Source organism: Hetaerina americana, unplaced genomic scaffold (genome assembly GCF_022747635.1).
Source record: "Hetaerina americana unplaced genomic scaffold, ioHetAmer1.1.p SCAF_7, whole genome shotgun sequence".
Taxonomy (NCBI): Eukaryota; Metazoa; Arthropoda; class Insecta; order Odonata; family Calopterygidae; genus Hetaerina; species Hetaerina americana.
The window spans coordinates 28437017-28452783 of NW_027287316.1; the positions used below are offsets into that span (position 1 = coordinate 28437017).

At 38.8% G+C, this 15767-nt stretch overlaps 1 protein-coding gene across 1 annotated transcript in view; it reads left to right on the forward strand.

The window, feature by feature from the left end:
- Rgk3 (Rad, Gem/Kir family member 3) overlaps nt 1-15767 on the forward strand; it is a 117753-nt gene that overhangs the window by 99272 nt on the left and 2714 nt on the right. The window contains exons 2-3 of the mRNA XM_071595023.1: nt 14163-14245; nt 15287-15476. Coding sequence (XP_071451124.1) covers nt 14163-14245; nt 15287-15476 — 273 coding nt within the window. The remainder of the gene's footprint in view (nt 1-14162; nt 14246-15286; nt 15477-15767) is intronic.

A 15767-nucleotide genomic window follows, 5' to 3' on the forward strand; every position in this document is an offset into this window, starting at 1 on the left:
TTTCGCCGACAGTGATTATTACAATATATAGTAAATCCGAAAGTTTTCTTATGTTGGCATTTGAGGTCTCTACAGATCATACAGCTATTTTAGCTGTTAAAATAATTAAATTTAGTTTGAGAGGTCCAAAGAAATAGCATGTCACGGTTTTCCGTCAAATAAAAATTTATAATGCAATTTCAACGCGCATTCAATTTTCAAATATGTCGCGACAAATCGTTTGTTATTTGTGTTTCATTGAATTAATCTTAAACAATTCATATTCAAGCTCTTAACCCTTTGCTCTTTATTTGGGTGGTAAGTAACCTGGTTGCAGACTGAAAAGTTGGTTATTTTTGCCAGAGTTCACCTGAAATAGCTCTTGTAAAAGTTGTTAAAACAGAAAGAATGTCGCAAGTTTGAATTTTCTGTTTCCCATACATCTCAGTCAAGTGTGATGTTTCTGTTTGGTTGGATTTATTGATTTTTTAAGGAAGTTGCGCCGTAATGCCAAGTATATGTCATTTTGATTAAATATTCCTAATTTGTACTCTATCAAATGGCGTTGATAGAAAAGGATCGTTTCATGTTATTTATCATACGAATTGTGATCGAAAATCCAAAATTTTACACACGAGTGTGTTATTATTGCATTTAAGGATTACCACGAGAAGAATCAAGGATGAATGGCCAAGAAATACATGATTTATTTAAATTTTATGATAGTTGCATGAATTTTTAACGTAAAAGTACCTATCCGCCTTTGAGTAAATGGTATTAATAAATTTGTGGGAAAAATACAACCTAAATCCCAAAATCTCCAATTTTTGTGCCTCGGACATAGTCCTAAGTAAGCTTTAGAGCCAGTTTCAAAAGGTAATAAGAATCATAAGAGTGTTTGAAAACTGTTTGTTTACTTCTTATATGTTTGCGAAATGTATATGACTGAGGTTTGCACTAATTTAATCACTCATCAATAATATAGAAACTTAAGTGACACAGAATTGTACAGCCAAGATTCAATCTCCTTAATTACACCAGCCGACACGGATAGCCGATGTGTCTCGGGAGCTTGGTGCTCTGAGTGGTAGAAGATTTGATGGATCACTCGATTCACTCGTCAACACGTGAACCATTTGCATTGGCGGGTGGGGGACGACGGGACCTCTGATTTCCCGAATTAGAATCGCCCGGCGTCTGGAGATGAGAGAGAAGTTCGGGTACATCCTCCACGCTCGGGGGGAGAGGCTGGGATGGCGGAGAGAGAGGTGGTGAAGGGGAGAGAATATACGCGGAAGCACACTTTCTCGACGCGAATAGCCATATGAGATATTTTTTCGCGGTTAGTCAGTTCTGCGGACTTCTTAGTCTTACCTAATTGTTTATGGTTAATATATTATGAGGATAAATCTAATGAGCCCATAAAGATGTAAAATGGTGCCTCTCTCGGAGTATCTTTGAATTTTCCGGTTCGTACAGTAACATTCAAAACTTAGAAAGACAGGTGAGTATAGTGCCATGATCTATCGAAAACCTACGTACTTACTCTGTAGAATGCTGCTAAAAATTCCGGAATTACTTCCTCCCCTTCACCCTTCTGTACATACATCTCCTCATTTCTCACTCTGATCCCTATTCATTTTCGTTCACTGTCTTCGTTGCCGTGCTTCACATTACCGAAAACATCTCGTATCGGAATTTCTAATCAACTGAGACACAGGAAGGCTATGCACCCTTGAGACGATGTTCGTTGCCTTAGTCCCATGCTCTCATGGCGCAGTAACAAATGCATCACGATGAGCGCGGTGGTCATGTTGGGTCGATTACGTGATGCCCAGATGACAGAAAGGTCGTGGTTCTGCAAACAGTTGGCGGATGTGTCACTCCCGTGACGGAAATGAATACGCGGTGCACACGGCGTCATTGAAATTATGAGAGTAGTGAAACAGCGGCCTGCCCAAGAATTTTACGTAGAATTAACTCTTACATGTTTCGTATTTACGACAAATCTTTGTTGACGTTTGGTTTTCGTGACCACAGTCCTTTTGAATCTTCATTGTGTTTTTTTATTTAATATGGAAAATAATTAATTGTAGATTATAAAGATTTATTAATTAATATTACCTTTTTATTTAGTCTTCATTGATGAATCGTTGAGAGCGACCTCAGGGAATATTGTCATACTTAAATTGCACCGATACCGATTGCATTAATAAATAACTGGTATCAATAGAAATATTTGCTCGTTTGTTTAAGAATGCGAGCGAATAAATTATTGATCTGGTGAAAACGAACGACCCGTGATAATCAGTGAAAGTCTGAAAATCATGCCTCTAAATAAATGCTCGAAGGAAAATTTTCTGAGATCACATAGATGATAAAAAAAGGAAAATAGTTATAAACATATGCTATACATGTAAGTGTTTGTATATTCTCTAATGCGCCTGCACGTCCATATACATGAATATACTTGTATTTCTATTTTAATTAGATGTAAATGCCTAAATTTATTTCAAGTACAAGGTACGCTTAATTCCAAGCTTAATTTGCAGAATCAGTCAAGTTCTCAAAACTGTCTTCGGATAAGTACTTCCATTCTTTTAGTCCTCAATGAAAAAAGGGGATTTTTCAATAACAGAGCTTGCAATGAAAACTAAACTGTAAATGTAACCTCTTTGGATATAAATTCAGAATTAAATTTAGCTCACTATTCCACGGTCGTGTTTGCCACCCAAAGGCATGGATGATGTCTCTCTGCAGTGGTGTTAGCGTTCAAATTAGAAGGACAAGCAAAACCTTGGCCGCTGTGGAGTCTGAAACTAAAATCTATTTCCACCTCGAATGCATCTCTCAATACTCCGGAAATAAACAAAGGAAGACGAGGAAATCCGTGAGGGAGCGCTTTGGGAGTCTCTCCTGCATCATCCCGCTCGTGTGTTTCCGGGGGCGAGTTTTTTTTCCCACCCCCTTACCCGCCCTTACCCTTTCCCTCTACCCTCCCCTTCACTCCCCCCCCCCTCACGCTCTGACCCATTTGCCTACCTGGCAATTGGTGGCGTATAATTAGGGTGCAAAATCTCGGGGCCGAGGAGGGACAGAAGCCCGCCGCGAAGTCCATTGACATGGCAAAATGGCACCGAAGCGTGTCGCCCTCGTTTCGTTTTGCGAGGCTCCTCTGGCACCTGTCCCGAAGTGCTTCCGTAGGAAACTTCCGAATTACGGCTAATGTGATCCTTGCTCGATCGGTAGCCATAGATCTCAGCCTCGTTTGTCATATGGAGGGAACTTAGAAATACAAATACGGAGATTAGATCATGCTACTCATTACGAAATCCAATTATTTTGCAAACCTTTTACGCTCTTTACCAATTCGTTTATATTCTAAAATATATAATGAAATACGGCTTCTGGATCCATAGATTTTCGTCTCTGAAACATAATGTTTTATTTTTTTCCATTAAGAATTCATAGTTTGTTTTTTTTTAATAAATATTTTGAGGGTTATATCCTGGGTGGCATTATTCATATATTTTACCAAAGTTAATATTCGCGGCATGAAAACCTGATCGAAAAAAATTGACGCCGTCGAGTTAATGTTGGTGAACAGTGCGCACATAAATGAACTGATGCATCGAGTTTTATAAATAAAATGTAATATGCTGCCGTTTCCATGATTGGGAAAAATTGTGTTTCAAAAAATTGTATCTGTAAATAAAAAGGCGAGAAATAAGACTATAATGAGTACAATGAAAAATATTGGCTGAAAATTGATTCTTTATATTTGAGCCGGGGCTATTCTGGGTTCTTAAATACGTCAATACTGCGTTGCCATTCTAATTTTACAAAGATTTTTTTTTAGTAGGCTACTGCATAAAGTTTTAAGCTGGGTTGACACACTGAGTACCTAAAATTATTTATTTCCAACTTTTAATACGCTTTCATAAGACTATATTCAAATGCGTTTACGTTTTAATTTAATTTCCAAGGCCTTGGTTAGTTTATTAGGAAATTTAGCAGCTCGCCCTACAGATATTCATGTACGAACAGATAGACCTTTTGTGCACATTTTCATGTTTGTATTAAATTCATTTTGTCTGGTTTGGGCTTTTGGAGGGCACTTCATGGAAACTACGGCTTTCCCCATGTGATAAAAGAGAGGTCAAATTTATCCCCCTTTCAATACTCTAGTAGCACACGTAGGCCCGCAGTTTTCATTATTGATCGTGCATATTAAACGGCCATACATTAGTTCACATCGCAAATATTTTCCCCATGCCTTCAGGTGGAAATGGCTCTGCACAAAAAGTCACCAGTGGTAATTGAAAATGTATGGTATCCTTAAACTTTAGATCTTATTCCACCGTAAACATAACTAACGAACACACGCCTATTGAAAAAAATAGTACCGAAAATGTGAGTGGCCGAAGAGTGCTCCGCCCCACTTACCCTCTGTGTCATCTCCGAAAACAACTTATCCTCCTTACGTGGGTGTGGAAACGGGAAACTCCTAAGACGGATGTGAAAAAGGATTATTTATCCTCAAAGAAAAAAACAGTTCATGTTTGGCAAAGCAAGTCCCGTGATCAACAATTGCATCATTCTAGGTGGAATGAAATAATTTATAAAAACATTTGATTGGAGAGTGGTGATATTTCGATGAAAAATCTCGAATTTCGGAAAGCAGGAGGCAAGTAAAATAGATGCTACAGAAATACGTGTATATGAGGAGTAATAAAAATAAGTTGGACGGAGAATAAAAGTAACTCTCAGTTACTGACAGAAGTTGAAAAGATATGAGTTTTGAAGACTATAGAAAAAAGAACAATCCAACTAATCAGCATAAGCCATCACAATTTTATGCAGAACACTCACGAGGGTAAATTTGGTTTGCAAAATACCAAAAATGCCACCAATATTATCTTATTTCACAAAAATGGATTTCCATTCCGTGAAAATGATATCTCCTGGCGATATCTGACGACCTTCCGAAAAATATGACTACAGCGTCAAGTAACTGCCGTTAGTTGATGTTGACCCTCATAGGTAAGGTGTTTAAGTACTAGTTCTAAATATCAGTCTAGACGATTTCCATTTCTCATTTATGTCAGTGGTTGATAAAGGGGATTGGTATTTCAGCATGGTCTCCTGTATGGCGATCACATACTCAGCAAGTTCATTTTTCTCCATCCGAAAAATATTCAGGAGGGGCTAATGCCCTCCACTCTCTGATCCGCCTCCGGGTTGAGCATGTGGAAATCGTTAACACCCACAGGATTTGACCCCAGGGATGTCCCAGTTATCTCGTGAGCGATGGGCTTTCTCGAACCTCCCTTCTTGACGAAACTGCGGAGCGCCAGATTCGAGATCAGAGAAATTTTCCAGTCCCGGTTCCTCTCCTGGCTCCAGTCTCTCTATAAATTTCCAGCCACATTTTAAAAAGTTTTTTTCAAGCACGCCTTTCATCACTCTATTTATTCTGTGTCACATTTTTAAAAACAATTTTTCCCTCCGTGAGAACATCACAACGAGGTATGTCACCCATTAACGAGGCGTTTGGTCCGTTAAAAAGAAGCGAAAGAAAGCAGCCGCAAAAAAAATTAGTAATGGGAGACATCTCGTGTGACGACTAAGTTATGAAATCAGCATTCGCACAAAATTTTTGCCGAGCATTTTTAACATCAGCGATTCATTTGGCGAATTTTCGAGGGTGGTGAAAGGGTAGCTATGGATAATGAGTTTAAAATATAATTGTGGTCTCATTTTGAATTTGCTTAAATTGTGTCGGGTGAATATGAAAAAGTATTTGGAAAATAAATTGAATGAAAATCAAATGAAGGTGGCTCTCTTTTTGTGGGATAGGTTATAGAAATGCGAAATAAGGGAGCATTTATCAGGCATTCACGATCCAGTTGAGAGTTATAGTTGGTAGATTTGAAAATCCCAATTTTCACGAACTAATTGAAACAAAATCTAAACAAAGCTGGTAGACAGAGCAAAGACAAAGGGGGGTACTCATTTTTCGAGCACTTGGCTGTAGACCAAAACGATTTTAGTGCCCTATTGGCCTTAGACTATTTTACCAAAAATTCTCACCTGTTTCAAGCAGAAGATTCAAATTTAATCTTTGTGTGGTATTTTATATTTTTTAGACACCAGATTGAATGTGTTCTCATGAAAACTATACGTTAGTCTAACGCAATGTTCTTTACAAATAAGCATACTACAAGTTGAACAGTAGGGTCGCAGTGCTGAAACCTTTGCTTAATATTTGAGCTCTAACACCGGTCCGATCCAATTCCCATGGTACGTAATTGTATGGCTGGCCTGAACCGTGATTCTCTAGAGACTGGGAAACAATTTACGCGGTCTGTGACTCTCGATATTTCGTGACGAGTTTTCTCTACGGCCTTAACGCATAGTCATTTTTTCTTCGCATTTCATTAACATAATTTTCTAAAAATATGCTCAAATTCCGTTAATCCATGAAACCGAATGCGTGTCATCGGATAATACATATTATGGATAATCTGGATATTATTAAATTATCCAGAACATTTCAGCCCCAATCCCCACGCGCCCGTTTCTCCCTTCGACCCCATTTCCGCCGCTTGCACTTAACCCTCCTCCCACTTGCCTCCACCGCGCTCGCCCCTCTCTTCTCACCCTACTTCTCCATTCTGTCGTCCCCCGATTCAAAAATAGGCCGCCCGTTCATTCATAGCCCTGCCCACGCCAGGGAACGGACTACGGAATCGTTTTTTTCGAGCCGAGAGCGCACGATAACCAATTGGTTGAGGATACTACGAAATAATATATATTCCCTTAGTTTAAGTGTATACTCAGGGCCGCCATAACACTCAAAGCGTCCCAAGCAATGAATGGAGGCGTCGAACAATTTTCCAATTAATTTTTACACATTGGCGGAAACTAATTTCTTGGTAGAAGTATATGGTATGATAGGAGTGAAACAATGCGTTTTACGAAACTTTAAAGACCGTTCTAATTCAATTTAATTTATCAATTATATTATATGGTGTAACATAATATTATTTTGTATTTCTCTTACGTTTTCTAAAGTACAAGCGGAGTTAGGGCACATCCCATTTCATTTCGATGATTCGAAACATTTTTCATAGAAGTCAGTAGACGTCATGACAAATTATATTAAACAAGTTTCTATGCGAAGACAAGTCTACAGTTTTTATTAATGTAATATTAATGGAAAACCTATTTCCTAAATGATTATTTCCGCAGGGAAAACAAAAGCCTTAGGGCGGCACTGTGTATGGTATGCATGTAACTTAAGTTTTGGAAAAGTTCCACGCTGAAAATAATGAGACCTCCGTCGGATGAAACGTGCTTCTTGATAATTATGAAAAAATAAGTTCAATAATAAATTCTCCCCACGTTTAAAAGCGAACTGCATCCCCCCCTCTAATGATAATTTGTGTTATGGAGTTTTGGAAACAATATTATACGTGTTACTTGTTCGTAAACTTTCTTCATTATACATCCCAGGCATTGTAGGGAGCACAGAAAGCAATATCGTACTGTACTTCTCTACCTTGCTGACCTATTTCGAGGTCTCAAGTTTAAGTAAGCTTGAATAAATGAAAAACTCCAATAGCCGTCAACAGTTAACCTTTCTAAACACAAGTCGAAGCTCACTTCGACTTGTGTTGTCGTGACGATTCACCTTCAGTACGCTGAAGAGGGCTACTTTGTGGCCGAAATACGCGTATTCGTATTCACCTTTCGTATCCCTTTCCTTTTTACCTTTTACCCCATCCTTGACTTGTGGCGTTAGCCAACTAATCTTATTTGTACTTTGTTTAGAAAGGTTAACTGTTTACGGCTATTGAATTTTTTTATTTATTCAATACTGCTAGCCGTAAGAGCTCAATTCTATCATTATTAACTAAGCTTCTTTGAAGTTAATAAGTCTTTTGTATCAATTAATAAACATTTGTTTGCTTTAAAAAATCATAGCAGTTAAAAAAATTGTATGGGTATCAATTTATCGTTGTTTAAAGACTTCGTAAATATTCTAAGAATTTAGAATGAAAGGTAATTAATTACTCATGAATCAAAGAAACACACTATCTTTCTATAAAAAGACTGAGTTGATATGTAACGCAGCTGTTCATGTTTCAGCGCCATATTTATGTGTTTTCCAACATTGCCAATCTTTTGGTTTTTTGTGATTTCAGGGCTCGCATTGTTTATAGCTTACTATATTTTGATTAGAGAAACAACTAATGTATTTTTTCATTATCACGCGACCTCTGCTAAGTAGATGAGAGATAAAAATAAGGTTTATAAGCATATTAATAACGTAACTTGGTGTTTTGGCTTATGATCATGCTCTATCGTAATGGAACGGGAAACTAGATTACGAAGGTGCACATTATTTTGACTATGTAGTACGTAAATTTAATACATGTACGCTTGCTAATGCGTAATGGCCCATCTTGTTCAACGCTGATTCTTTCCACTATGACTACATGGCTAAATAATCAGCTGTACTGATAAATTCTTGGGCTAACTTGAATTTCGACGGCACAGTATCATTTCCCAGGGTTTATCCCCCCTTTTAGTAACCTAAATGGAACCCTCGTTGTGAAATTACCACCATGGCTCGTGGCGAAAACAGCGGCAGTCAAAGAGGCTGTATAGCGGAACGAATCCCCTCCGCTTCGCGAATTAGGACGGTGATGATACAAAAGTGGCTTTAATTTCTTGTGTGTTCTGCACTTAACAACCGCACTGAAGGAATACCAAGCACCCATGGGCGATTAAAGGCGTGTAGAGGGAGTCAACGCGTGAATCTGTCGGCAGAACGCGGATCGAAAGTGGAAGGTTGGAAACCAGTGTCTAAGGGTGGGGGGGAAGGGATTTTGGCGCCATGATACGGTCCGCGAATCAACGCACGATGATAGGAGGGAAGGGGTGGGTGGTGGAATGGGGGAAGGGAATACCCTACCGCCTCGCTTTCAGTCGACAGCCGACTCGACGCTGAAACATGCTAGAGGCGCCGGGATTGTTTTTAGGCAAGCCTCTTAGACTACACTCAACATTGGTCCTCGATCGTTGTTTGGATGGATTACTCGGCGCGCGTTTATATTTAATTTTCCAGTTCTCCCCTTGTTCCTTTTTAACCCGTCGTCACGGAACCTATGGAGAGAAATGCGGGGAGCCGGAGGGCATGCCTTCATGAACTCACAGAACTTCAATCTGCGGTGTAGGCAAAGTCAGGCTTAAAAATGATCGAAATGACGAGAAAGAGCAAGCAAAAGAAATCGTTTAACATTAATTTTCCATATGATTTGGCTCTGTGACTCGTGGGAATTGTCATTCATCAAGTGAATAAAATTTTTAAAAGTGTTAATTTTAAATATTAAATAATTTGATTTGAGAGGAATGAAAAGGATGCTCAAGAACCACGAGCTGTCCTCTGCAACTAAGTCCCACACATGCTCACACTGAACAGGCCGTTCCCTTTCGGATACAGCCAAAAATGTTCTTTGTCTTTGGGTATCACTAAGGAAATTTATCTCTTTTTACCACAGTCAAACTTGTGGTTAGTTTTAATTTCGTATCCAGCGCAACTATAATCGCTTCCTGAGTTTATTTTTTCTGGAAATCCACACATAGATTCGAACGGTTCTTTTAATACCATAACAACAGCTGTGGGCTGCTTTGGCGAAATTTCATGTGAATACAGTTTAGCATACGATACGGTAAATTGAGCTGTTAATGCGAAATAAGTCACTTCGTATGGATTTCACAGCTAGTTCTAATGTTTATTACAGAGTGAAAAGTCAATCCGCTGAGAATTGTATTTCAATAAGTTGCTTGACTTCGTTCTTCTACCCAAAATGAAAGACGTCGCACCAAAAATAAAAGAAATCAAATCATTTTTTGAGTAATTCCGATACATTCCATAAGTTTTGAAACTATTGAAAGAGACAGCCGGTGTTATTGTAGCCCATTGCGGCAAAAATCGATTCATAAATTTTAACGAATCGGATAGTTTCAACAAAAACGATTCCTCAATGAATGTTATGTCGATCACTGCGTTAGAGGAACATTTTCCACGTCCTTTAACACTGCATCCTGACTCAAACATTTAAAAAAAGTATTAAAAAATTAAACGTTTTGATCGACACGAATGTTGGTTCGTGACGTAATGAATTGTTCACGAACAAGTGCCTTGATCAGTGCGCGAAGCGCTGTGCGTCTTGAGGCGACGAATTCGTAACGTGTTACGGAATCGCCGAGTGGCTTGTAAACAGTGACGAGTGCGCCGAAAAGCTTTCGTATCCCATTCGCCCGTAAGGTGGGAACTGAGTGGCATGGGTCTGGGTTCGGGTCGCGTAGGAGGACGGGAAGACGGAGAGAGTTCGCAAGTATGCACTCGGAAGTTCAACCCAAGCCCTCCACATCCGTGCTCCTCTCCCGCCTCCTTCCCCCCTCCCATCCACAACTACCCCTCCCTCCCCATCCCCCCTCCATAAACCGTGAGCAGTTGAGCAAGAGTCGCATTACCACAGGCGAGTGAAATTTTCGGTCTATAATTAGGTGCGGCCGAGAATAACCGAGGGTGGCTCTTCGAATGCGGAAGACCTCACGCAAAGGATTCTTTCGTAATAACACGAGTCGTGGGAAAGAAGGGAGGGGAAACAAGTGACGGGAGGAGCGAGGAGAAAGGGGTTTGGGGGTCGGTTCATGCGCACCCGTGCGTAATTGCTATGCTTATTGATAGTGACACTATTTTTTTGAGCGAATTTGATCACGCCCCAACCCCTGTAAGCTGGCCCGAGATATTTCCTCAGGCCCCCAATAAGTTAATCGCCGGATAAAAAAACCTTTGATCGTGATCGTGGGGCTTCTTCTACGCGCGGCAAGTGTCACCCCAAGATCGTCCGATAGCGAAAGCGGTTCTTCGATTTTCGAGCGACATCCCAACGCGACCCCCAAGATAAATACGTGGTGGTAAACGCCGGGGAGAAAATTCGCGCCATGGGAGACGGCTGGGATGACGAGCGGGAACTTATCATTTTTGTATCTTTGAAGACGCGTCTTCGTCATCATCCCGATCCGTAACTCGATTTTGGTGGCCATGTCATAATATCTAGGTGCACAAATATGGTCTTCGGGAAAATCATCTCAAAGAGAACTGCATGTTTACGCTGCTTATAGAAGCATGTTTCTGCCTTACCGCGGTGTTTTCAAAATATTATTGTAATCATATTATTCACGTATTGCGGTTTTTCTCTGATCGTGCGACGATTGCCGGCCAAGTCGCATTTTCCTAATTTGCATCAAGAACTTCCCCACTTAGTGTTTGTTTTGAATATTAATACTTTGTACATGTTTGAGTGGACATGTGGATGAATTCCTATTTCTTCGATGCATTTTATCAAATTTTTGCCTATTACTGACATGATTGACACAAAATTTATGTAATTTTCTTCCAGAGATATTTCAACTTAATGAACACGGGAATGTGTTTTGATATTTTTAATTCTTCTTTTTGTGTTAGAATAGGGTCATTTGGATTGGCTTTGTCCATTAGGAATGTTTCATTTATTATTGTGTTAGCACCCTTGTATGTAATGTCTGGTATGCTATTAATTATTGTTTTATCACTGTACAGTGTTCTGTTGCAATATAGGTGGCATTCTTCATTTTTCAAGGATGGTATCAGGAGTATGCATATAATGGGGAGCGTCTTGTAATTAGTTGATGTTTTACTGATATTTCTTAGTGTATTCTTTTCACTGTTATGTTGAATCTCTTGATGTACTTTGTTTTGGCTAGAATATTAATATCACTATTGATAACCTACCGTTAAAGCCGGTTTTCAATATAATACTGTTTGGTTTATTCATTAGTTTTGCCAAATTCTTTCTTATCAAACGCCTTTCCAAAATCTACAGAACAGGCAAATACTTTATGATTGTATTACAGGGTTCGTCCGGAAAATAAGTGTACTGAGCTCAGGAAAAAAAAATTATTACACTTTTACATATCTTAAGCTAATATTCCTCAAAATAGGACCCTTGTGAGTCGATACACTTGTTCCAGCGGCGTTCCCATTCCTGGAACGCTCCCGCGAAGGCATCATCGGGAACCTCTCGAAGACTCGTCGTCGACCTCTTCTCTGCCCTCCACGAACATCTTGTGCCACCGAAAGATCATGTTTCTGGACATGGCTGACTCCCCGTAAGCCTGGTTAATCATACCGACAGTTTCGGTAGACGATTTCCCAAGCTTTACCGCAAATTTGATGGAATAACGCTGCTCCAAAAACTTCGGCATCGCGTTCCGTGACGTGAGTCGAGCGTGGAGGTTCGCGTTAACAGAGCTCCTCACTACACCACAGCTCAGAGCCGACTGCCTTTTTCAGCGTCGCTTGCCAACATACCCCTCTCCAATCGCAGCCCGTCAGAGCGGTGCTGGGCGCGCCTGGAGCGGCGCGCCCAGCCCAGGAGTCAGTACACTTATTTTCCGGACGAACCCTGTATATATTCATCTCTATTAGTGATCTTATTACTGCAATGGCATCACGTGAGCCTCTCCCCTTCTTGAATGCATACTTATCATCCCCTAAGTAATCATTTGACCTGCTCTCCATCCTTTTGTTGATGATCCTGAGAACCACTTTTGCTGCATGGAAAATCAAACTTATTGTTCTGTAGTCCTCATATGATTCAGTTATTACCTTTTTTGAGATAGGAACTAATACTGATCTCACAAAGCCTTCCAGCCAGATTCCTTTCACAAAGGTGCTACGAATAAGTCCAAATAGAATCATCTCCCCACATTTTCTTACACCTTTTAGTAGTTCAGCAGGAATGTGGTCTACCCCCACGATCTCATTTGATTTCATCTCCCTTTATCCCCTTTCTATCTCATCATTCCGACTCTGGTTTTATTCCTCCCAAACCTACATTATTCCCTTCTCCACCGAGGTTAACCTGCATCCCTCCTAAATAATCGAAAGATATGCTTACACAAAACCTTCCTCCACTGCAGAAACCCATCCTCTTTCAATTTGTACTACCTAAAAAACCTAATCCATCCTAAAAACTTATTCCCTATACTCAAGAACCACAACCCCAATAACAATCTTTTTCCCAAATGTCCCTGCGTTACTTCCAAATGCTTCGCTAACTTATCAGATCTCCTAAAATCAACCAGTCAACTCATTAAATCCCTGCCATATTCCAAAGCCACTGCTATGGCCTGTAGTAAACCTAGATGCAAAACATGACCTATTTTCAAAACCCAAAACCGTAATCCCATCCCTCTCCAACCTGCTTTTTAACTCTCTCCCACCAATTACCTAGTCCTGGTGCACCTCCAGGTTTCCTCTGGCTCAAGTGGTTGAGAGTATCGGCCAGGCAAGTCAAAAGATCTGTGGTTCAAGTCACAGTCAAGGAAACATTTTTACGCTTGTGATCTGCTCTATTCCATCTTCCCTACCATTTCTGTGTTTGCCTTTTAAGTGGGTTCGTATTCCTTTTACTAATATCTATATCCATGTGAATGAAAAAATACATATATAATTTCTCCTATTCTTTTTTGTGACCATGACTGTATCTTGGAACCCGATAAAATTTTATTTATTACCAGAAATTAATGGACCAATCTCCACATGTAAAATAAATTGCCTTGTTAATACATTTTGTGACCCCAGTGATGAGGCCCATTTTTAATAGAAAGCACAAACTAGGAGTATTCTTCCAAGGAATTTGCATGTGGGCAGCTGGTAAAGGGTTAAAATGAATGTACATAATAATAAGAATTGCATAAATTTTTAAATGCACAACAAACAATGTCAATTGTGAACTCCAGAGGGTACATGAACCAAAAGCTAAGAAATGCTGGCATTGAGGATATGAGCTGATGAAAAATATTGCCTTCTCTCCAATGGCATGCGATGTGTTGCCACCAGTTGTAATGCTTGAAGCCAGAAAAGTACTGGATATGGATAATTTTATTCTCATTTTAGATAGCAGTAGTTTACATGAGACATTCAGTGAGAGATACTCGAGGCACAAACTACAGTGACTATGTGATTCAAAGAACCCAGAATGGAATTATCTAGTAATTGATTTTTTCACCAAGCTAGGCTTCTTCATGTATTAAATTTTGAATTTCTTCCATACTTTCAGATGAACCAGCTGAACAGTCTGTTTCAATAATGCTGAATGGTGAGGAGTCTGAACTCTGGTTCATCAATGTATCAAATTCCAAGGTAAGAAATTGGAAAACAATTTGCATGAAGAGTATTGTCTCTCTATTAATTCTTACATGGTGTTTTATTTATTTATTTACCATTTAAAATATTTCCCCATTACGAATGTCAGTAATACAAGGCAGTTGTAACTACCTACATGTATATCATAAAAAATAGCAGTGCAAAATAAATTATGAAAAGAGAATGTCAATATAACTTCCATTGCACTTTTGTATACAATGTTGTTTCAAAAATACACTGAAAAAGGCAAGGTACATGGAAACAAAACATCTATTAAATTGAATCATTTAGATTAATGATTGCATTCTTGAATTTTGAAATTGAGAATAAAAAATATCTATATTTTGTGAGAATTTCTTCCATTCTCTCATGATTTAAAAATAAGTAAATAATAATTATAAGTACACATACATTTTTGGGCAAATATATTTTTAATTTCAAATTTGGTGCTCAATCAACCATTAACATTAATTAGATAAATTGATAATTTTTCATTATAATTCAGCATAGCCATTGATAATGATAACATTTGGTTGTCATTTTCCACAGAATTTATTGCGTGCTCTGCATTTCAATGCAAATGTATCATTTTCAAATACAAAATATTATTTATCTTCAGGCATTAATGTTATCAATCACACACATGAAATCAATCATAAAAGTTATTATGGGATGTAAGCACTATTGAAATGACACAGTGAATTTTGTGGAATTTTGTGCACAGCTAACTTTTATCATTGAGACAAATTTACCACAAATTGAAGTTGCCCTCAATTACTTAGTCATTGATTTTCATCTTGATGAGCAGTTGTTTGCCATCAACTTGGCAAAAGTGCATTTTAATAACAAATACTCGACTTTTAAATGTAAGATTGCACACAATAGTTATCTCAGCAATTGATTTAGAGTAAATCAATGATTTCTGTTTGCTAAACTAGACCCATGGAACAAGAAACACCCACTTAAAATTTAATCAGGTGTGTGCTTGAAGAGTTGGATATTGAATGTCATAGTATTCTATTTCATCTCTTCCAACAGACAGAAATAGATCCTACAGATCCTCCAGATGCATTTGTTGTGATGTATTCAGTGATCGACAAAGCCAGCTTCCAGAGAGCAGAAGATGAACTAGAACGGCTGCAAGACTGGGACCTCCTACGCACACGCCCAGCCATCCTTGTAGGTAATAAGGTGGACCTGGTGCGAAGTAGAGCAGTTTCTACTCAAGGTAAACTTAACTTGATTGCTTCCTATTTTCACTCTTTGATGCAGTTGAAAAATTTATGGAGGTATTATTCGATGCTATATTTATCATCCATACTTAACTACACTATGGAAGACAAATTTTTTGATTCCTAGCAAATAATAGTGCAACATTCAAATGTTAATAAGATATATTTAATCCTATGTTTTGATGTTACTTTATCATCTTCAGGTGGCTAAATATTAATATCGAAACCTAGGTTTCAATATTAAATTTTAGTCGACTGGAGATGATAAATAAACTCATAGATTGTGG